Below are 24,595 nucleotides of genomic sequence, written 5' to 3'. Positions count from 1 at the left end.
TGTCATACCCCTTTAACTTGAGCCGCGTCATTGGCAAGCCTGGTCGTCAATGCTCCCGTGGTGTTTTTAGGGTCATCGAACCAGCTCACATCCTGTGGCAGAGAAACTCATTTCATTATCTTAAAGCCTGACGCATGAGACCTTCAGCTCAAGAGCACTGACAGGGTGCCCTTATTCTCCTACATTAAGCACTTAGGATTTGACACTGAGTAGATAAGAAAGGGACTTAATAAAGTCATAAAGAGATCATCTCTCAAAAAATTTTTGAGTGCCTACTCTGTTCCAAACATAATTGCTACGTGTTGAACCTATTCAACACTGAACAAAAACGACAGAGTTGCTGCTTTCATGAAGCCCAGATTCCAGGGACAAAGCCACAAATTAATATACACCATGCCAAGGGGTAATAAATGCTAGAAGAAAAACAGAATGGGGTAAGAAGGGAAAAAAAGTTGGCGGAGGCACCATTTTATAGATTGGGGAGGTGAGAGAGAAGGCCTTGCCCAGGTGACCTTTGAGCAGAGACCTGAGTACAGAGAGATGAGAGTATCTGGACAAGGAAGGAACAGCATGTGCAAAGGCCCCGAGGCAGAGGCACTTCCGATCTGCTCACATACAAGCAAGAAAGCGTAAAGGTGGTCACCAGCCTTAAAAGCACCTCTAAGTAAATGTACAGAAGCTGCCTCTTCCTCGGGACAGACATGCATTCTCACTGGGCTCTCCCTCTTCCCCACCCCCAAATCCACGTACGTCAGCCAATGTGTAGAGAGTAGACTGTGTATGGGGAATGAGGTGAAGCTCTAGGAGATGAGGTCTGGGGAGGAAGTGGGGACACAGGGTTTATGACTTTATTAGCAAATGCAAAGATTCTAGATTTGGGGAATTCCCTGGTGGTCCAGTGGCTAGGACTCCATATTTTCACTGCTAACGGCCTGGGTTCAATCCCTGGTCAGGGAACTAAGATCCCACAAGCTGTATCATGTTGACCTCCCCCCCCCCAAAAAAAAAGATTCCAGATTTTACCCTGAGAGATATGGGCAGCTTTTAGCAGCTTTTAAGCAGAGGGATGTAATTTAACTTTTATCTTGGAAGAATGATTCTGGTTCTTGGGCAATGAACCTACTGGACTAGGATAAGGATTGGGGCAGTGAGATGGGTTAGGAGGCTGTTGTAATATCGGACAAAGAAGAGGAGACAAGACAACTCCTAGGACTGTAACCTGAGCAACCGGCAGAATGGAGGTGCCATTTACTGATATCGGGGAGGTCTAGGTAAGGAGTAAGCCCTTTGGCAAAGGGTGGAAGGGGTGTCCAAAGCTCAGTTTCGGAGGCATTTGGTATGAAATTCTTAACAGACAGTCAAATAGAGAAGTCAAATAAACAGCTGACTATGGTTTATGGCTGAATAAATGAAATGGGTTTAAAAAAAAAATCAACCAAAGAAATCTAGATTAAACTTTAACATTCAATATAAAACAGGACTTTATAAAACCACTTACACTTTTAAATGCAAAAATACTAAAAATATTGTGAGTTTGAAGTCTCAGTTTGTATCTGTTACAAAAATAACTAAGGTCGTAAGAAGTTATCTCAACTGTGATTTGCAGTTAAAGCAGCGTTTATCAAATATTCAAGAAAAAACTAATTATAATGCATTATAATTTATTATAGTACATATCCATTTGCTTTTTAAAAATTGTTAAGTGTTAAAGTGTCTCCCCCATTGGAACATAACTGCCGTGTATACAGACACCACTCTGACTTGAAGACCTTACAATACCTAGTATATCATGCCTTGTAAGCAGAAGGCACTTAATGCATGATGGCTAGACTGAATAATTGGTGGAGAGGGTATGACACAAATCCTCAGCTCAAATCCAAAGTATAAGGGGCCTAGGAGTTGGCCTACGGCCTGGCCGGGGAATGGGGCATTTAGCCCTGGGCCCAGGCCCTGAGTCTAATTCGGATCTTTCTGACTGAAAATCCTGACAAGAGGCCCTACACCAAACAGTGCTCTCTCACTCCCTGGACTTGGTCCTGGCTCTGTCAGTCCCGAGCCAGCAATCCCCACAATCAGTCTTGTTTTTAAGCGGCCGGGGGTCACCATGCTTATGAGCCAGGGTTCAAACCCAGCCCGGTGCCCACAGGTATATCTGAGGCATTCTTGTTAAGTATCACTGTATTAGTGATTTTTAAATGGAAAGTTACAAAGTCACAGGCAAAATGTGTGTGATTGTTAAAGACACCTTCCCCTTTGCACTGATCTGCTTTGAGTGACATGTCTAGGACCCCCCTCCCCCTTCCCCTAAGCAAACATTCACATCCATGTGCTGTCAGGGCCTGGAGGGTGCCCAGTGGGGGGGACCTAAGTCACTATCGGCTAGGAACAGTGCAGCTTGAACGAGCCTATCAGTCAAGCCCCAGCACAGAAACCAAGCAGCAGAAAGTGGGCCACGGGGCTGACTTTTGACCTGTGGAAACAAAAGGTTCAGAGGGCACTTCTTGGCAGGAATAAACATGAGCATCACGGGTCTCCTGGGGAGAGAAGGAAAGAAAGAGAGGAGAGGGATGTGGGGGCGCGGAAGATCGCTTCCATCTCCTCTGCCTATAGCTGCTGAGGCGGAGGGCGGAGGGGAGCCTGCCTGGGAGACGCCATCTGGCTCACGGGGACCCTGGTCCCGATCCCATCCCCGGCGGAGCACCCTGGGCTCACTCTGCGGCACCGACAGCAATCCCGCCGCCTCCCCACAGGGCACAGTGCACACCCCCGGGCGCCATCCCTGGCAGGCCTACCTGTCTCAGCATCGACCTGAAAACCAGGTACCGCAGCCGCCTGGTGAGGATCTCGCCCGCTTTGCCGAACGTGAAGCCCTGTGGAGAGGGACACGCCACAGGGAGAAGGCTGGTCAGAGGCCCGGCCGCCGCCGACACCACAGGAAAGCGACGTGGGGTGAGCGCCGGGGCAGGACACAAAGCCGGACAGCCCGGTTTCAAGGCTTGGCGGCTCTGCTTCTCAAACAGCGACCACGAGCGTGGCGCGCCACCAGCAGAGGAGGGAGGATCTGGTTTTGAAATCGACACTGCTGCTCCCCAACCAGCCCGCGGGCCCATCGTGGATCTACAAGGAAGTGGTTCCTCTGTCTCCCTTCCCACTCCAGCTTCTCTCTCTCAGCAACCAGGGCCTGCCACTGAGGAAGCTGGGGAGTTGTTCCCAAGGCAAGGGAATTCGACTCTAACCCGGGGGTTTATATTATGAATCATCCCAAGCAGGAAATTTGTGAGAGTGAATGAGGGAGGGGGGATGGCGGGCACTGGTCACAATTACACCAGACCTGAGGTGCAACCTGGAAAAAACAGGAATCTGCAGCCCCTCCAGCCATAAAAGATGCAGAGAACAAAGATATCAAATGCTTTGTTTCCAAGTTAAAAGAAAAGCCAAAGTCTAGGAGAGAAATAGGCTGGAAAGGAAGCTTACTGGAGAGAGTTTTCTGCACTGATCTCCCCTCTTCCCCAAGGATATGACCTATGCCTGGGAGGAGAGAAGAGAGTAAGATGTGATTGTGTGGCCATGCTGGGCCACATCTGGGGAGGAAAGAGGACAGACCCTCGCCCCAGAGCTTGGGGATAATATAGGGCCTGCACCACTTTCTCTCTGGAGCTCCGGGAAGGGGAGGTTCACAGATGGAGCCTGCCACACAGTGGCCCAGGGAGAGCAGAGTGGAACTGGCTGGATGGTGCACTGGAGGAAGGGAAGCCCTAGTAAGAGCCCAGAGTCTCCTGCCGCATCTGAGACATGACGGAAGGCAACCATAGCTCCTCCACACTCGCAGGGGGGCAGGCTGGACATCATCAAGAGAGAAATAGAAGAAACACGGGCAAAGAGCCCAAGTGGAGAGAAAGTGAACTCTTCCTCATGGTCCTGATCAAGGGGGACAGCCAGGCTGGACCGTGTAACTACAGGTTACCAGGCCCTCTGGTCACCAGTGTGAAGTTGGGGGCAGGGGAGGGGCACAGACCAGCGCCCCCAACCCAGTGCTACAATGCTGCATACCCTCTGCTAAGACACACCAAGCTAGGGACAAGGGGGAGAGAAAGAGACCCTGGATTAACTGAGTTGAAGCCCTCCATTAGCAAAATGATTAACCTTACTAGGAAGTGACCAGATGAAGGTTTCTGCTTTAAATTGAATGAAACCTGAACTATCCTGCCCACTATGAGAATACTACTCCTGTCATTTGGTTGAGAACTAGCCAGTGATAAGTATGTCAGGAACATTATCTCTACAAGTCCTCAGGACAAACCTATAATTTTCACTTTACAGAAGAAATGGAGGTTGAGGGAGGCTGGGAAGTGGCCAGAGGCTACAGTTCTAAGGTGGAATCTTAGAGCTGGAATCTGATGTGCATCTAAGAGAATCTTAACCAGAATGAACACCCAGAGCCTGGGCTGTAATCCCCCAGTGAGCTCCTTCCTTGCTTTTCTAAATGAGGGGCTAACACCATCTAACACCATGTTCTAATCCCATTGTTGGCACAGTGCCACCTCTGCACTTCGGAGGTCCTGGGATTCAGAGCCTTAGTTCTCACCTCGGTTTGCCAGGCAAGCCAGGCTCCACTCTCCCTGGGTATCACTGTGTGACAAAGGTACCACTTTGTCTGCTTTTGCGTCACCAGTTCAGATTTCCAGCTCAAAGCCTATCCCGCTTCAAACTCCTTAACCAACTGCACCCTCAGCAACCTCTACATTTTCCCAACTTCTCTGGCATTAATACTTGGTATGACAATCTTGCATACAAGTTAGAGTGTCACATTTATTCTAGTATGATCAGATTCCCCAAAGAGACTTGAAGGACTCAGTAACAAAAGAGTCCATGGTTTGGGATCTCCTATCATGTCCAGAAAAGTGTCCTGTCTATTGAAAATATATTAACATGCTCACATCATGCAAAATAAAGAGATCTATTGAGAGTTCTATCTTTAAAAATTGCATGTGACTAATCACTCATTTTGGAGAAGGAAATGGCAACCCACTCCAGTATTCTTGCCTGGAGAATCCCAAGGACAAAGGAGCCTGGTGGGCTGCCATCTATGGGGTCGCACAGAGTCAGACACGACTGAAGCAACTTAGCAGCAGCAGCAACCACTCATTCATTTAATAAGTGATTATGTTTATAATCATCTCACACACAACTAGGATCTCACCTCTTTTCATCATCAAGAATCAGCTACCATTATCCCCATTTTAACACATGAGGGAACTGAGGCTTACACAGTTTAAGTTATGTACTTGTTCAAGGACACAAAATTAGGAACTGGTGCAACTCATACCTGACTCTACACCTAACACCAAAGCCCATACTGCCTTACCATGTGGAGCTTCTAGAGTGCTTAAACCCCTGGCAATTTCATTTCAGCCAAATGATCTGCAATCTGTAAAATCTGATACTTTACATATGCTTACTACACTTTTTATTTGAAGACTGACATTCTTCCATCATCAGAAAGGTTCCTTCTTCTTCAGGAAAAGAATGACAAACTCTTCAAATATTTTTGAAATCAGCATGACTGGCTTGTGGGGCTCTAAGGTTTGTTCTTGCTTTTAGAACACTGGAAGATACTTGAGTATCAGAACTGGATGGCAGTACTTATATATGCAAACATGTGTCCACAGCTCCCCTAGATTCCATTTCTAAGACCCCCTGCTTTTACTTCCAATCATTGTGTTAGATCAAACGCTCTCCGTTCCCTCTGACTTCATGAACATTTCAAGTCAGGGGAGAAGGTGGGGAGAAGGAAGGAAGCAAGGGTTCCTTCCCTTGGGGTGTAAGAGGAAGCCAGAGGAAGAAAACATCTTTGGTTTAAGTCAAGCAAACTGACTGCTAAGAGCCCAGTGACTAGAAGAGTGACTCTGCTAAACAGCAAATCACACAGATGTTTAATAAATTCCCCCAGTTGGGTAATGATACATTTCTCCAAATGGAAAAAAAAAAGGTGAAAATGTAGACACTTACCTGAAGGAAAAATGTAATAAAAGAAATAATTCCAAGGATTAGAAACAACAGTGAAAACAAGTTACTGTTCTGTCGTTTGGTTTCGTCATCGTCATCTCTGGTGAAGATCTGGCAAAAAAAATATTTAAGGGTTTCAGTACCACTGAAGAAATCATTCAAAGTCTGACCCATTTTACATCGAGTTATAGTATTTGGGGTCAAGAGGGCCTTAGCATGTGGAGCTCAGGCAGGCTTCCCTAAGGCCAGATTTAAATGGTGCAGTATCGTGCCTTCCCTAGGGGCCAGGGCCTGTCATTCATTCATTAATCTATCCAAGTCTTTCTCCGCTCATACTCCTTCTTGAAGTAATGGATGCTTCAAGTCAGCACCAAACCCACTACCGCAGAATTGGGGACAGATACTCTCTTATTCCTGTGATGGAAACTACACTGTATGGCAGTCTGTTGTTTCACACGGGGACATTTCCAACTGTCCCAAGGTGTCTGGAGACACATCTGCTGATGTGATTTTGGTGAGCCCAGGAGGTGAGCTCATATATTCAGCCCAGGTCTCTCTGAAGAAAGGATGCTTCTTCAGCCAGGCTTCTTTGTAGACGGGGGGGGGGGGGGGTGGGGGGGCACTACAGTCAGCTCATCCAGAACCATACTCAGAGACCTTGGTTAAAAGAGCTAAACAGGATGCCTTGGGCTCAAAAAGCATGCAGAGAACAACCACTTCACAGGGAAAGAAAACCATCTTCCTTCACACTGGGCCAAAATCTGACTTTAAGATTGTAACTTTATGGTTGAAAATGACATCATGAAAAGCAGGTGCAACCAGTATCTGTCAACCTGAATCTTTTCAAGCCGTCCCATTTGTTTTCCTCTTAATATGCGGGACAGACATCCCACAGAGGCCAAGTGCCCATCACGTCCTGACAAGCACACGAATCAGAGAGTGGCTCTCCCTTGAGCTGGTGTGATGAACACGCGAGGAACCCTCTCTGTATACCAGTCACAGAACTGTTCCTGTGCCTGACTCAGAGTCCAGCGATGGCAGGTAGGGGACAGTCGCCTAGTCAGTTCCATGGACTGATTTACAGGATCTCATTCCCAAGGCCCTAGGGTAGAAACCAACTGCCACGACAAAGGAAGTTTTGAAAAATCAGTTTTCCTATCACAAATAAGACTTCTACATCTTCAAGCTGTTATATGAAGGTACAATGCATGTTCTTGTGGCTTTTATATAAATTTACAAATACAAACAGTTCATTCTTTAGTCAGGACTCACAGGTATGTCCCCAAAATGAACATAAACACTTACTCCTATAATCCTTGAAAATATGACTGAGAATGCTGGTTGCAGAGCTCCATTTATAATGGCGCAAAATACACCAACCACAAAATAAGGCCATTCAGTTATATTCAGCTTCAGAATCCTCCAAAAGGAAACGGGAGGTACACTTTCATCCTGGAGAACACAAAATATTACAACAAACTCGTTAGCAAACTCGTTAGATCTTAATGGATTGAACTGATGTACAGTTCTTCTGTATGCACAACAGTTTTTAAGCAAATATATCTTATTCCTACTTCCTTATCAATTGATGGCTATGGAACTTTTCTTAAAGAGTGCTGACAGATTCTGTTACATAGTGCCTTCATTTTTAAAGGAATACATGATGAGTCCATAGATATTTAAGTCTGACCGGACATCTGGAATGTGACAAGCATATTTGTAAGGATGACAGAACAAAAATGTTTGTATTTGAAGACCCACTATTATCTCTTTACATTATAAACTCTAATTCTAAAGTTCTTATCCTATAAATTATCATTCATAAATTCCACCTTAGAGTTAACATGCTGAGATTTGGGTCTGTGGACCAAGCGAAGGGACAGGACAGGGAACTCTGGATAACCCTTTCTTGCTCCCACTCCTATCCCAGCCTTAGCCCACTGCTAAAGACATCAGTCTGCAGCCTCGTTTGTACCAAAGTTTCTTCTGTACTGAGCTTTCTGTCCTGGCTTTGGGATCCACGGATACTCCTGCGAGTTGATTTTCTTCTGATTAGACTGGATCTTGAATCTTGGGAGGACGTGTACAAGTCATCAATTTTACTTAGGGATTCACCAGGGGTATTTTCCAATTCAAGTTCATTTCCTTTTGTCTAAAATAAACAAGAAATATGCATAAGTTGGTTAGGCGGAGTTAACCAACAAAATCTAATCGCTCAACAGCAGGTATCAAGGAAAATGGTAATTTAAGTCCTTATGGGAAAGGATGAAATGGAACTGCTATTTTTTTGGTGTGATTATATTTGAAAATTGAAACCATTAAATAAGGATCCCTATAAACTATGCTGAAACAATATGGCATCCATTCCAAGTATCTTATCTAGTCACCTCCTCTGTGTGAGTGATTTTGGCTCAATCAGATTTGCTTTGGACCAGTGACATCACACAAATAATGGTACAAGTCATACTGTGAGACACAGTGTTTTCAGTAGACATGTCAAAAAAAGTGACAGGTAAAGTTAACTTTAATAATATATTTTATCTAAGCTTTAATGTATCTAAGATATTAGATTAACGTAATCAGCATAAAAACTTTTTGAGATACCTTGCATTTTTCTTTGGACTAAGTCTTTGGACTCTGGTATGCATTTTCAACTTACGACCACTTCGATTCAGATTAGCTACCACTAACGTGCTCAACAGCCATGTGTGGCTAGCAGCTGCGAGAGTGGATACTGCTGTGGCTGCTGGTTAGCCACTCAGTTGGGTCCTGCTCTTTTTGCCACCCCATGGGCCGTAACCTGCCAGGCTCCTCTGGCTATGGAATTTTCCCAGAAAAATACTGGAGTAGGTTGCCATTTCCTTCTCCAGGGGATCTTCCTGACCTAGGGACTGAACCCACATCCCTTGCTTGGCAGGCAGACTCTTTACCACTGAGCCACCTGCGAAGCCTCTACTAGAGTAGATAGCTCACTTTTAAGCCTTTTTAATTTTACCTTTCTCTATCCTTCTTCATTTCTCTCCTTTCAAGAAGGAAAAAAAATATCTAAAACCTAGTGTGATCTTCCTTGCTTCCCACCCCAAAATTTTTTCCCTCTTCTCAAAATAATCAATAGTAACATTTATTTATAGCACCAGATACAGCAAAATCGGCTCATGCCTGGGATACTTGAGGAAACTGCTAGAGTCAGACTGCACCTGCATTGTGACAAGTTTGAAGTAAATGCCTCTTTTCCCCATGAGCTCATCATGACTGCCTTCCTCCACGATGACTCCATCATCAAGACCAGCGATGACGTCAGCATTGCGAACCGTGGACAGACGATGCGCTATCACAATGGTGGTCCGGCCTTCTCTGGCCTAAAGGGAGAAAATCTTGTTTTTTAATACATGAATGATTATATGGAAAACATTCAGTAATTCAATGTATATTTCCTGACCACCAATGCCCTGGACATTGCAAAGCTGTGTAAGCCATATGAGGCAGTCTCTGGGTTCAGTAAATGTACTGTTAATGTTTAAATGAATGTTTTAATAAGTATAAACACAAATATGATAGTCTCATATTAATACTATGTAAGCCTCTAAGATTTTACTCAATCTCTACTAGCCTAAGTTTAAGTAATAATCAAGGGCTTATTCAGAGGTAAAACACTCGACAGCCCAGGAATCAGTCAATCGGAGCAGACACAGGCTCGCTGCTATCCCGTGAAGCCAGCCAGCAGCAAGTCCCCCTGGAAGTCACCCTGTGCTCTCTCACAGACATCTGGATGACCAAGACCAACACTAAATGTGAGGCAACACAGCCCAGACTTCAGTATTGCACTGATCTGAACTCAAACCTTAGTTCTGCTCTGTATGAGTTCCAGGATGTTCTACAAGTCTTTAAACCTGTGCGAGGTTCAACTTATTCACATATCAAATGGAGATAACAGTGCAAGGCTACTTTCTGGAGTGGTTGTGATATACAATAATGCACAGGTAGCACTGCGATGTACACAGTAAGTGCTTAATAAATGATGCTTATTTGTAGGGAGAAGCATTATGGAAAAAACTAAGGAGCTAAGTAAATGTCTTAAACACCCAATCTCATTTTTATTTTCATATGGAACAAAGCCAGATAACCAGCACTTGTCTGAGATTTCTTTAACCTTTGTAACTTTCCCACTGCTTATAATTTTTCTTATTCATATTTCTCTCTGGAAACTAGCAATAAAATTCTCAGAATAAGCTAGCAAAAAGAGGTATAAGGATCAGTTTGAAAAAGAGAAGTGAGAAAAAGTCCTGGAAGGGGAAAAAAAAAAAGCACAACAGAAAAATTAGGTGGAAACAACTAGAAAGCAGAGAAGACAATGGATCGATTCTTTGGATGTTTTCAAAGGATGAAATGTGGAATGCCCCCTTTAAAATGTGCATTAAAAGGAAAGGTATTTATTAATGCAACCTTTCTAAATTTATTTCATTAATAATTTAATACATAGTAACATGGTAGAATAGAAAGAAAACACAGATAAGCAAAGTGAAGAGGGAAAAGCAGACTCAATTGTATCTCCATCTACTTTGGTCCACAAAATCGTTAGGGACCTTTTTTCTTTTTCCTTTCTCAACAATCTGTTATGCACTCTGACAGGATGTTTAGCGAAACAGAGTTGTTTTGTTATTAGAAGAGGGGGATAGTTGGAGCAGAAAGGAGTTCATCTTTCAGTTCTACCGGAAGCACTTCAACTCACAGCACTTATGGGTGAAAAGGTTTCCGCGTTCCGTGTCCTCACAGAGCAAGCCTACTTGTCATCAGACACCGGAGACCAAGCACACGGTGACTGGCGTGGCACACACTCAGTCTAGCCGGTGAGTGAGTCATGTGAACTCAGGTACTGCAGGAAGGTCAAACTCTCTCGATGGTCAAGGACATTTCATTTCATTCCCAGCATCATCAACTCTTTGGCACTCTCCTCAAGATAAGAGGTCTCTCATTTCCCATTGTCTCTGATAGGCATCTGACCTCCTGAGAACTAGATGTAAACCTTCCTCGTGTTGACAACAGTAAAAACTCAGAAAACCTAGTTATCAGGGTGATCTCTAACGCTAAGTTTTTAAGAGCACAATGAAGACCAACTTTCACCTGAGTCTATATTTCTCATTGTTTAACTTAAAAAAATGTGCAAGTATCTTTCAATGAAAGTTTATTCATCTCTACCTGAAAATATACCAGAGAAATAGAAGTTATACAGATCCAGAGAGGCCTGATGGTTTTAATAGCTTAAAGAATTACTTTAGGAGCGATTTCTTTAAAAATAATATTAAGAAGAATTAACAACGGAATGCTCTTATGCTTATAAACCAGCTAGGATTGAACTGAGGTTCACCCACCTTATCCAGGGCCGCCTGAACCACCGCTTCACTCTCCGTGTCCAGCGCTGAGGTGGCCTCATCCAGCAGGAGGATCTTGGGGTTGCGAACCAGGGCCCGGGCGATGGCGATTCTCTGCTTCTGTCCACCACTTAGCTGGGCTCCTCTCTCTCCAACCAGGGTGTCAAATTTCTACAACACCGAAAACACAGGAGGATTAAACAACAGAATAAGCAATCTCAGCTCAGATTTTTAAGATGGGAAGTAATCCTATAAACAACTCAAATCTCACAGGCAGTATGGTCCAGGTGTGTGTGTTGGGGAGGGGCGGGAGGGGCGTGCATGCGTGCAGTCACTTCAATCGTGTGGAACTCTGCGACTCTACGGACTGAAGCTCACCAGGCTCCTCTGTCCATGGAACTCACCAGGCAAGAATACTGGAGTGGGCTGCCATGCCCTCCTCCAGGGATCTTCCCAACCCAGGGATCGTCTCTTATGTCTCCTGTGTTAGGACGTGAGTTCTTTACCACTGGCACCACCTGGGAGGCCTCAAACTTAGCAATGCTGCTGCTGCTGCCGCTAAGTCGCTTCAGTTGTGTCCGACTCTATGCGACCCCATAGAGGGCAGCCCACCAGGCTCCCCAGTCCCTGAGATTCTCCAGGCAAGAATACTGGAGTGGGTTGCCATTTCCTTCTCCAATGCATGAAAGTGAAAAGTGAAAGTGAAAAGTGAAAGTGAAGTTGCTCAGTCATGTCCGACCCTCAGCGACCCCATGGACTGTAGCCAACCAGGGTCCTCCATCCATGGGATTTTCCAGGCAAGAGTACTGGAGTGGGGTGCCACTGCCTACTCCACAAGCTTAGCAATAACCAACCCTAATTAAAAAAAAAAAGTCAGGTCTTCCCTCATGGTCCAGTGGTTAAGAATCTCCCTTGCAATGCAGGGCACACCTGTTTGAACCATGGTCCGGAAAGATCCTACATGCCACAGAACAACTAATACCATGTGCCACAACTACTAAGCCTGTGCTCCAGAGCTCCGGAGCTACAACTACTGGCACCTGGTGCCTAGAGCCCATGCTCTGCAACAAGAGAAGCCACCACAATGAGAAGCCCTCACCCACACCTGGAGAGTAGCCCCTGCTGCCCGCAACTAGAGAAACCCGGCTGGCAGCAATGAAGACACAGAGTAGTCAAAAAATAAGTACATATTTTTAAAAAGCATGTCTACTACTAGTTGATGCTACTAGAGCTTTAAAATCTGGAGTCATCTTGATCTGCCACCTTGGGAAGTTCCTCCAGTTTATATTCCTGCCCTGACTTCCTATGCATCAGGCCAGCATGCCATGACCCTCCAGCACAACAAAGATGGAGAAGGACTTACATTAGGCAGTTTCATGATAAAGTCATAGGCGTTGGCTTCCTTCACAGCTTTCTGAATCTCATCCATGGTGACATCTTCACGGCCGTAGCGAATGTTCTCAGCTATCGTGGTGGCAAACAGCACAGGCTCCTGACTTACCACCCCGATAATCTCCCGCAGATACCTTACATTGATGGTCCTGATATCCTGTCCGTCGATACTGACCTAAAATAAAAAGGAGCTGTGATATGCACATAGCACAGATTTGTGATGTGCGACCTACTGAGGTAAGTCAGAGCTGCAGCATCTGGCTGAACAAGAGTCACCTCACCATGCCCTCCGTGGGGTCATACAGCCTCTGCATCAGCTGGACGGTGGTGCTCTTCCCACAGCCGCTGTTCCCAACCAGGGCCACCGTCTGCCCACTCCCTACCTTCAAGTTGAGGCCCTTCAAGATCTATGAGAATGAACAAGAAATAAACTTAAACCACAGATTTCAGGACTACGTACACTGTTGAATCGTTGAGTGATCATTTCATCGTACCTTAACTTCGTTTCGAGATGGGTAATGGAAGTGAACATTTCTGAATTCCAGATTTCCTTTAATATTGTCAGGTTTGTGCCCAGCGTTTGAATAGCTGTCGATGCTTGGTTTCTAAACAGAATAAAATTTCAGAAGGTTACAGCAACTACTAGGTTACAATAAATACATTACAATTACATTTGTGGAGAGCTGAATAAAAGTGATAAAGAAATACACTGTTTTAGACAGATAGATAAATGGCCAGCCCAGACTTACGTTATCAATGATCTTGAAGACTTCATAAGCTGCTCCTCTTGCGTTTGCAAATGCCTCAATGTTTGGAGATGCCTGTCCAATACTAAAAGCTCCAATTAATACAGAAAAGAAGACCTGAGGAATGTGAAGTAAAAGCATCAAGTTACTTAGTATTTAGTACGCTTTTTTCATATTTTTAACATCGTTAGTTAAATTTTTACATGGCAAGATAACATATGAATACTGACTAATAAAACTATTATTTTAAAAATTGAGGTACTTTTCACTTGAGAATGCTGAATTAGTCTTACTGGATCTGTGAAATAATAAATTCTATATGACTGGAATATTTTCATATGTCTTCAAAAGCCAAGAATTTTGGTTTAGAGCATCAGCAGGGTATACTGGAGATAAACCCTACTATGAGAGTCAGAAACCTGAGGTCTGAACCCTGGATTGAGCTCTAAATGGCTGTATGTCTTCAGGTGATCCTCTGACAGTCTGGACTTCAATTTCTTTATTTGCAAAAACAGACAAGATTCTGTTTTAGCAATTTAAGAGTTGTTGTATCAAGTGGAAGGGTACATAGGAAAATATTTTGTAAATATTTTGCCCAAATCAGTTTTGTACCGTACATTTGACACTGTTTCTCTAGAGATGTTAAAGAGGACTAAAGTCACTGTTCATTTCTTTGTAAATCACACAGTAGTTATATTATCCAACAACTTACAGAGAAGAAATTTTGCTAAGTGTTTCTATATTCACTTTCTCGACTAGTCCTTACAACAACACTAAAAGTTATGGCGTCTTACTCCTGCCATTTCCATTTTGTGGAAGACGTAACAGAGTCTTCAAAAGTCTAGGTGGCTGAACCAAATCATACAGGCAGTACGTGGCATAGCCAGAATTTGAATCAGATCAGCCTGATATCAAATCTCAGGCTCTCACTCACTCTTCTTGGCCATTATTTAATAATTCTTCAAAAATAATTCTCTAACAGTCAAACCAACACTACTAAATTTCACTGCCATTTTAAAGGTGATTCATCTCTTACTATGATATCACTTACTGTGAGCACTTGTCCAATGGAATATTCTCTTGAGAGGACCAAGGAGGTCCCATACCAGAACGCCAGGGCATAGGATGCATAGATCAACAGAAAAGCAGCTCCCATAGAGATGTTGGCTGTGATAGCCTTCTTTATTCCAATTCTCTTGGCTTCTTCCAAGTTTTTGTTGTACCTGGGAGAAGTAACAAATTATCACACATGCTTGTAAAATCTTACAAAATGGGTCAATACAGCATGATGGTTGTTGAGTACTCAAGACGTGCCAAGGCCTCTGATGGGTGCTTTGCATGCATTTTCTCCCTTTTGTCCACAGGTTGACCCTATGATGTTGCTACTATTTTAATCTCTTTGTGTAGAAAAGGAAACTGAGGCCTTATGGAAATTAAGTAATTTGTGGAAGCATGTTCTAAAAGCACCATCTCTGGCCTTAGCAATAGTGAAATAGAAGAAGTAATACTTAGCAAACTTACAGCATTTGCACTGTTCATATATAAGACACAACACAAGCTATGAAAACACTTGTGTTTTCCCTTTAAAATCTGCATGCATTTTAAATGTATTAATAAAATGAAGATATAATGCTAGAAAGTACTCAATATAGATGTTTGTGGAGATGTGGACCTAGAGACTGTCATACAGAGCAACATAAGTCAGAAGAAAACAAATATCAAAAATTAACACAAATATGGAATCTAGAAAAACAGTATAGACGATCTTATTTGCAAAACAGAAATAAAGACACAGACGTAGAAAACAAACATATAGACATGAAGAGGGGGAAGAGATGGGGTGGGATGAATTCGGAGGTCTGGACTGACACATATACCACTACTGATACTATGCATAGAACAGATAACTAATGAGCACAGGGAACTCTGCTCAGTGCTCTGTGGTGACCTAAATGGGAAAGAAATGAAAAAAGAGGGGATATGGGTGGTGTGTGTGTGTGTGTGTGTGTGTGTGTGTGTGTGTGTGTGTGTGTGTGTGTGTGTGTGTGTGTGTGTGTGTGTGTGTGTCTGATTCTCTTTGCTGTATGACAGAAACTAGCACAACATGATAAAGCAACTATACTCCAATAAAAATTAATTTCCAAAAAGAAAGTACTCAATACAAGTAAGTCCTTGAAACCTCTGCACATCAAGGATGAAGGCAGTTGGCTCCCTGCCCTGCCTCCCTCTGGGCCTGCCGGAAGGACCAAATGAGAAAAACACATGCGTAGGAGCAATCTGAGTGCTCTGAATTGCCATCTAAGACTGTTTACATGTAAATAAACCATGTCCTGTGCTAAGTCCTGTCGACTCTTTGCAACCCTAAGGATTGCAGCCCACCAACCTCCTCTGTCCGTGAGATTTCCCAGGCAAGAATACTGGAGTGGGTTGCCGTGCCCTCCCCTCCGGGGGATCTTCCTGACCCAGGTATTGAACTCAGGTCCCCTGTATTGCAGGCAGATTCTTGACCATATGAGCCACCAGAGAAGCATCCATGAATAATTTTTACAGCAAATACAGGGGATTACACAAAAGAGGGCAAAACCAAGGAAGCAAACAAAAACCAAAGCAATGCTGGAGACCATTGATAGACATTTCCCTCTCATTCTAATCACTTAACATAATTTGAGCACTTTTTAAACCCTGAGGAAGTGGTTAATTTCTGATATTCAAATTAAAGGAGATAGGTGCATAGCAGACTGCTCTGCTTAAGAAGAGAGATATGGAGATAAGTGAATGGGGATCAGATTTAAAGGAAAAGAAGGATCTTTGCAGATACAGAACCATGGTAAAACTATCAGAGAACAGACTGTAATTGAGCCTTAAATCTGTCCTTATTCTCTTAATACAACTCCCTCAGGACATCAGAACATTGCCTTGAAGAAAGAGGAGCTCATGATTGCTGAAATGAAAGAATTTATTTTTAATAGGATATATATTTTGAGTTCTTTGATCCATAAACACAGGATGGTATAAACATTATACAGGATTATATTAATTTTTTTGGAGGATTTATTCCACTTGTTAGAATGTACAAGCAGAGGTCAAGCCCTGCTCAGATATGAGCATGTATTCTTTCATGCCCTCATGACATTTAAAACCTACTTCACCAAAAACCAGTTACCAAAGCATGGCATGGCCCAGTGAAATTTACATGATTACTTCCTAAAGAGTAAATTTAAACAGAACTTTACAGTGATAAAATGGTAATACATTATGAAAGTTTCTCCCTCCAAAATATTTAAATCTCCAACTAGCCAGTTATAACCCTTGACCAGAAAATTATTTTTGAGAAATGTGCTTCAATGGTTGAATACACATGTTTCCCACTTTATGAGCTGATGTGACATGAAAGTACCACTGGGCATAACTTATACATGGTTACATTTAAGGAACTTTAATGCTTATGACTCACACTTTGTTTTGCCTTTATTTCAGTTCTTGCTTACCGAAACTAATGTAGAAATCACTGTGATATGCTGTGTCCCCAGCAGCCAGAAGAAACTTTTGCACAGGAAGAAGCAACAAGGAAGAAAATCACTTAGATGCCAGAAGAGATAAATGAAAAAAAGAAGGGGGTAAGGAAGGAGGAGACGCAAGCACTACTCCTTTTGCATAGGCTTTCTGATTAGCTTGTCAACAAAAATGGCACATGTACAAAATCAGATATTAAAATCATCAATTCATTAAAAACTCTAGTATCAAAATGGTAAAGTAGAACTTCCTAAAAGGGGTCAAAGTTATATAACAAAACACTGACAATTAGAAAAAACTGTTCTTAAGTAACATGAACACATTTATCAATGATGCAAATAGCCACCTATGAGAGCAAGGAAAAATTTCTGCTGTGTGTTCGTGTGTGTTAGTCACTCAGCTGTGTCCGACTTCTTGCAACCCCTAGCAGGCTCCTCTCCATGGGATTTTCCAGGAAAGAATATTGGTGTGGATAGCTACTCCCTTCTCCAGGGGATCTTTCCGATCCAGGGATCAAACCCAGGTCTCCTGCATTCCAAGCAAATTCTTTACCCTCTGGGCCACCAGGGAAGCCCCACTGTATACTACTGAATTAAATTCACTTTACATTCTGAGAGAATTTGAGAGATCCTACTATACCTGCTAATTTGAAGAGAAAATTAGAGTAAGACCTTAATTACCTGTCTATGTGGAAGCAGCAAAGGGAAGGGTAAGAACTAGAAGGAAAACTGAAGAATTATATTTGGTCTAAGAATAGCTTTAATAATTCTATTATCGCTGTTTTAGTCACTAAGTCGTGTCTGACTCTTCTGCCATCCCATGGACTGTAGCCCACCAGGCTCCTCTGTCCATCAGATTCTCCAGGCAAGAATACTGGAAGGGGCTACTATTTCCTTCTCCAGGGAATCTTTCTGACCCATGGATTGAACCTGTGTCTCTCACATTTACTGTACTGGCAGGCAGATTCTTTACCACTGAGTCACCTGGGAAGCCCCTTAATACTTCTACTTTCAAATTAAATCCCAAATCCAGGGACTTACCATCCTTCTCCTAGAACATCTCAATAGTTTTCTGAGCAGTTCAAATTTTTGACGGCTCTCATCCATTCACCTCTCGGCCCTACTGCACCCGCGCAGCCGCCACTCCTTGGACATGGGGTGGCTTACTCGGCCGCTGGCCCTGACCTCGGGTCTGGGGTTGCTCCTCTCGGCCACCGCCCTTGACCTAGGGCGTGGGGTTGCTCCTCTCAGCCAACACCCCTGACTTCCGGCTTGGTGAAGCTCCTCTCGGTTTCTGCCCCGACCTCAGGTGTGGGGTAGCTCACATGAGTTACTCCATGTTGAAGATCAGGATGGGCTGCCGTGAGGAGATACCCCTCGTCCAAGGTAAGGAGCAGCAGCTGTGTTTTGCTGGCAGCCGTGAAGAGATACCCCACGTGCAAGGTAAGAGAAACCCAAGTGAGACAGTAGGTGTTGCAAGAGGGCATCAGAGGGCAGACACACTGAAACCATAATCACAGAAAATTAGTCAATCTGATCACACGGACCACAGCCTTGTCTAATTCAATGAAACTAAGCCATGCCCGGTGGGGCAACCCAAGATGGGCGGGTCATGGTGGAGAGGTCTAACAAAATGTGGTCCACTGGAAAAGGGAATGGCAAGCCACTTCAGTATTATTGCCTTGAGAACCCCATGAACAGTATGAAAAGGCAAAATGATAGGACACTGAAAGAGGAACTCCCCAGGTGAGTAGGTACCCAATATGCTACTGGAGATCAGTGGAGAAATAACTCCAAAAACAATGAAGGGATGAAGACAAAGCAAAAACAATACCCAGCTGTGGATGTGACTGGTGATAGAAGCAAGGTTCGATGCTGTAAAAAGCAATATTGCATAGGAACCTGGAATGTCAGGTCCATGAATCAAGGCAAATGGGAAGGGGTCAAACAGGAGATGACAAGAGTGAATGTCGAATTCTAGGAATCAGTGAACTAAAATGGACTGGAATGGCTGAATTTCACTCAGATGACCATTATATCTGCTACTGCGGGCAGGAATCCCTTGGAAGAAATGGAGTAGCCATCATGGTCAACAAAAGAGTCCAAAATGCAGTACTTGGATGCAAGCTCAAAAATGACACAATGATCTCTGTTCATTTCCAAGGCAAACCATTCAATATCACAGTAATCCAAGTCTATGCCCTGACCAGGAACGCTGAAGAAGCTGAAGTTGAACAGTTCTATGAAGACCTACAAGACCTTTTAGAACTAACACCCAAAAAAGATGTCCTTTTCATCACAGGGGACTGGAATGCAAAAGTAGGGGGTCAAGAAACACCTGGGGTAATAGGCAAATTTGGCCTTGGAATACGGAATGAAGCAGGGCAAAGGCTAACAGAGTTTTTCCAAGAGAATGCACTGGTCATAGACAAAACCCTCTTCCAACAACACAAGAGACGACTCTACACATGGACATCACCAGATGGTTGACACTGAAATCAGACTGATTATATTCTTTGCAGCCAAAGTTGGAGAAGCTTTATACAGTTACCAAAAACAAGACCGGGAGCTGACTGTGGCTCAAACCATGAACTCCTTATTGCCAAATTCAGACTTAAATAGAAGAAAGCAGGGAAAACCACTAGACAATTCAGGTATGACCTAAATCAAATCCCTTATGATTATACAGTGAAAGTGAGAAAAAGATTTCAGGGACTAGATCTGATACACAGAGTGCCTGATGAACTATGGATGAAGGTTAGTGACATTGTAAGGAGACAGGAATAAAGACAATTTCCAAAAAAAAAGAAATGCAAAAAAGCAAAATGGCTGACTAGGGAGGCCTTACAAATAGCTGTGAAAAGAAGAGAAGCGAAAAGCAGGAGAAAAGGAAAGATATAAGCATCTTAATGCAGAATTCCAAAGAATAGCAAGTAGAGATAAGAAAGCCAGCAATCAATGCAAAGAAGTAGAGGAATACAACAAAATGGGAAACTAGAGATCTCTTCAAGAAAATTAGACATACCAAGGGAACATTTCATGCAAAGATGGGCTCGATAAAGGACAAAAATGATATGGATCTAATAAAAGCAGAACGTATTAAGAAGAGGTGCCAAGAATACACAGAAGAACTGTACAAAAAAGATCTTCATGACCCGGATAATCACGATGGTGTGATCACTCACCTAGAGCCAGACATCCTGGAATGTGAATTCAAGTGGGCCTTAGCAAGCATCACTGCGAACAAAGCCAGTGGAGATGATGGTATTCCAGTTGAGCTATTTCAAATCCTGGAAGATGATGCTGTGAAAGTGCTGCACTCAATTTGCCAGCAAATTTGGAAAACTCAGCAGTGGCCACAGGACTGGAAAAGGTCAGTTTTCATACCAATTCCAAAGAAAGGCAATGCCAAAGAATGCTCAAACTACTGCACAGTTGCACTCATCTCACACACTAGTAAAGTAATGCTCAAAATTCTCCAAGCCAGGCTTCAGCAAAACGTGAACCATGAACTCCCAGATGTTCAAGCTGGTTTTAGAAAAGGCAGAGGAACCAGAGACCAAATTGCCAACATCCGCTGGATCATGGAAAAAGCAAGACAGTTCCAGAAAAACATCTATTTCTGCTTTATTGACTATGCCAAAGCCTTTGACTGTGTGGATCACAATAAACTGTGGAAAATTCTGAAAGAGATGGGAATACCAGACCACCTGACTTGCTTCTTGAGAAACCTATATGCAGGTCAGGAAGCAACAGTTAGAACTGGACATGGAAAAACAGACTGGTTCCACATAGGAAAAGGAGTACGTCAAGGCTGCATATTGTCACCCTGCTTATTTAACTTCTATGCAGAGTACATCATGAGAAACGTGGGGCTGGAAGAAGCACAAGCTGGAATCAAGACTGCTGGGAGAGATATCAATAACCTCAGATATGCAGAGGACACCACCCTTATGGCAGAAAGTGAAGAGGAACTCAAAAACCTCTTGGTGAAAGTGAAAGAGGAAAGTGAAAAAGTTGGCTTAAAGCTCAACATTCAGAAAACGAAGATGATGGCATCTGGTCCCATCACTTCATGGGAAATAGATGGGGAAACAGTGGAAACCGTGTCAGACTTTATTTTGGGGGGCTCAAAAATCACTGCAGATGGTGACTGCAGCCATGAAATTGATAGACGCTTACTTCTTGGTAGGAAAGTTATAACCAACCTAAATAGCATATTAAAAAGCAGAGACATTACTTTGCCAACAAAGGTCCGTCTAGTCAAGGCTATGGTTTTTCCAGTGGTCTTGTATGGATGTGAGAGTTGGACTGTGAAAAAAGCTGAGCACCGAAGAATTGATGCTTTTGAAGTGTGGTGTTGGAGAAGACTCTTGAGAGTCCCTTGGACTGCAAGGAAATCCAACCAGCCCATTCTAAAGGAGATCAGTCCTGAGTGTTCCTTGGAAGGACTGGTGCTAAAGCTGAAACTCCAGTACTTTGGCCACCTCATGCGATGAGTTGACTCATTGGAAAAGACTCGGATGCTGGGAGGGATTGTGGGCAGGAGGAGAAGGGGACGACAGAGCATGAGATGGCTGGATGGCATCACCAATTGATGGACATTAGTGAATAAACTTCGGGAGTTGGTGATGGACAGGAAGGCCTGGCGTGCTGCAATTCATGGGGTCACAAAGAGTCGGACATGACTGAGCGACTGAAATGAACTGAACTGATTCATTCACCGGACCAATTACAGACAGAGAAATGATTTTAAAACATAAGGTAGACATCAACCCCTTGTTTAAATCCCTCAACTGCATCCCTGTGCCCTTGGAGTTAAATCCTGACTCCTTACCAGGATATGCCAGTCCCCATGTTCTGGCCCCCACCCACCCTCAACAGCCCCTCTTCACCTCAGTCTCCTCTCACTCAACTGAGTTCCAGTCACACAAGCCTTAGGATATTTTCTAAAATATACCAAAGTCTCTGCCATCTCGGGAAACCTGGAAGATTCCTGTGTCCCTACCCTACTACAGCAGGCTTTTTCTCTTCCCTCAAGTACCAGCCTCCAGGAAACCTCAAATAGCCAACATGCATGCCTTCCTTGACCACCACGGTTAAAGTACACTTGTTCTGCTCACTCTCATCAGCACATTCTTTGATTCCTTCAAAACATGTTTAAACAATTCAAGATTTAATTCATGTCTCTGATGATTTTTTTCTTCCTTCCTGCTCTCCTCCCTCCCTTCCTTCTCTTTTTTTCCACCTTATTATTTTGACCAGGGATCATATGAGGGCAAAAAAGGCAAAGATAAAGTAGCATATCAAGATGTCCACAGACATACGGACTTCCTATAACTCAGAGCCTGAGGAAATGTGCTAATTCTTTCACAAGGTTCGCATCAACAGGGAAGGTAAGTGTAGTGTTCTAAATACAAACTGATCAAGCATTAGGAATTATCTGAAAACTTAAACAGAGGAATATGATTATGACCTAAAACTTCCTTTTCTTAGGTTTTCAACTCTTTAAAACACTTTTACATTTACTTTTTGAATAATCATTATAAGAAATAGTTAATAGAAACAGCTTTTCAAAGAACTTCTGATATGAATACCAAAAAACATCACCTAACGCATAAGTAAAATTAAAATTGAATAAAATTCAGAAAAGTATTTCTGTCATATTCTGGAGGGTTTAACATAATTATATCCATATTTTGAGAAAACATTTCTAAATTTTCATTTTGTTTAACAGACAATTGATTTTGAAGCTTTTTGATGTTAAAAGAAAATATCCAGTGAGGTCTACTTTGGTTTTGAAAGTTTATTATAATTTTTGAAGACCTGGTTACTTATTTGTATCAACTTAAAAAAAAAAAACAACACTGTTTAATTGAATCAGTTTATTTTTTTTTTTTTTGTTTTTTTTTTTTTGGGGGGGGATTTATTCTTTATTTATTTATTTATTTATTTTTTTTTTTTTATTAAATTTTAAAATCTTAAATTCTTACATGTGTTCCCAAACATGAAACCCCCTCCCACCTCCCTCCCCATAACATCTCTGTGGGTGATCCCCATGCACCAGCCCCAATCATGCTGTATCCTGCGTCAGACATAGACTGGCGATTCAATTCTTACATGATAGTATACATGATAGAATGCCATTCTCCCAAATCATCCCGCCCTCTCCCTCTCTCTCTGAGTCCAAAAGTCCGTTATACACAGCTGTGTCTTTTTTCCTGTCTTGCATACAGGGTCGTCATTGCCATCTTTCTAAATTCCATATATATGTGTTAGTATACTGTATTGGTGTTTTTCTTTCTGGCTTACTTCACTCTGTATAATCGGTTCCAGTTTCATCCATCTCATCAGAACTGATTCAAATGAATTCTTTTTAACGGCTGAGTAATACTCCATCGTGTATATGTACCAAAGCTTCCTTATCCATTCATCTGCTGATGGACATCTAGGTTGTTTCCATGTCCTGGCTATTATAAACAGTGCTGCGATGAACATTGGGGTACATGTGTCTCTTTCAATTCTGGTTTCCTCGGTGTGTATACCCAGCAGTGGGATTGCTGGGTCATAAGGTAGTTCTATTTGCAATTTTTTAAGGAATCTCCACACTGTTCTCCATAGTGGCTGTACTAGTTTGCATTCCCACCAACAGTGTAGGAGGGTTCCCTTTTCTCCACACCCTCTCCAGCATTTGTTGCTTGCAGATTTTTGGATCGCAGCCATTCTGACTGGTGTGAAGTGGTACCTCATTGTGGTTTTGATTTGCATTTCTCTGATAATGAGTGATGTTGAGCATCTTTTCATGTGTTTGTTAGCCATCCGTATGTCTTCTTTGGAGAAATGTCTATTTAGTTCTTTGGCCCATTTTTTGATTGGGTCGTTTATTTTTCTGGAATTGAGCTGCATAAGTTGCTTGTATATTTTTGAGATTAGTTGTTTGTCAGTTGCTTCATTTGCTATTATTTTCTCCCATTCAGAAGGTTGTCTTTTCACCTTGCTTATAGTTTCCTTTGTTGTGCAGAAGCTTTTAATTTTAATTAGATCCCATTTGTTTATTTTTGCTTTTATTTCCAGAATTCTGGGAGGTGGATCATAGAGGATCCTGCTGTGATTTATGTCTGAGAGTGTTTTGCCTATATTCTCCTCTAGGAGTTTTATAGTTTCTGGTCTTACATTTAGATCTTTAATCCATTTTGAGTTTATTTTTGTGTGCGGTGTTAGAAAGTGATCTAGTTTCATTCTTTTACAGGTGGTTGACCAGTTTTCCCAGCACCACTTGTTAAAGAGATTGTCTTTACTCCATTGTATATTCTTGCCTCCTTTGTCAAAGATAAGGTGTCCATATGTGTGTGGATTTATCTCTGGGCTTTCTATTTTGTTCCATTGATCTATATGTCTGTCTTTGTGCCAGTACCATACTGTTTTGATGACTGTGGCTTTGTAGTAGAGCCTGAAGTCAGGCAAGTTGATTCCTCCAGTTCCATTCTTCTTTCTCAAGATTGCTTTGGCTATTCGAGGTTTTTTGTATTTCCATACAAATCTTGAAATTATTTGTTCTAGTTCTGTGAAA

At 42.8% G+C, this 24,595-nt stretch overlaps 1 protein-coding gene across 2 annotated transcripts in view; it reads right to left on the bottom strand.

The window, feature by feature from the left end:
* Positions 1 to 24,595, bottom strand: part of ABCB1 (ATP binding cassette subfamily B member 1) — a 105,545-nt gene that overhangs the window by 33,689 nt on the left and 47,261 nt on the right. For both annotated transcript variants that reach the window (XR_011144941.1, XM_068972811.1), the window contains exons 9-20: positions 14,565 to 14,736; positions 13,517 to 13,630; positions 13,262 to 13,372; positions 13,049 to 13,174; positions 12,739 to 12,942; positions 11,376 to 11,546; positions 9,204 to 9,365; positions 7,982 to 8,158; positions 7,312 to 7,458; positions 6,010 to 6,117; positions 2,793 to 2,870; positions 9 to 92 (exon numbers count right to left, since the gene is read on the bottom strand). Coding sequence is in view for 1 of the 2 variants with exons in the window: in XM_068972811.1 (XP_068828912.1) it covers positions 9 to 92; positions 2,793 to 2,870; positions 6,010 to 6,117; positions 7,312 to 7,458; positions 7,982 to 8,158; positions 9,204 to 9,365; positions 11,376 to 11,546; positions 12,739 to 12,942; positions 13,049 to 13,174; positions 13,262 to 13,372; positions 13,517 to 13,630; positions 14,565 to 14,736 (1,654 nt within the window). In the remaining variant the exon portion in view is untranslated. The remainder of the gene's footprint in view (positions 1 to 8; positions 93 to 2,792; positions 2,871 to 6,009; positions 6,118 to 7,311; positions 7,459 to 7,981; positions 8,159 to 9,203; positions 9,366 to 11,375; positions 11,547 to 12,738; positions 12,943 to 13,048; positions 13,175 to 13,261; positions 13,373 to 13,516; positions 13,631 to 14,564; positions 14,737 to 24,595) is intronic.

Source organism: Capricornis sumatraensis, chromosome 5 (genome assembly GCF_032405125.1).
Source record: "Capricornis sumatraensis isolate serow.1 chromosome 5, serow.2, whole genome shotgun sequence".
Classification (NCBI taxonomy): Eukaryota; Metazoa; Chordata; class Mammalia; order Artiodactyla; family Bovidae; genus Capricornis; species Capricornis sumatraensis.
The sequence above is the reverse complement of the archived record's forward strand: the minus strand, read 5'-3'. Positions and strand labels throughout refer to the sequence as shown.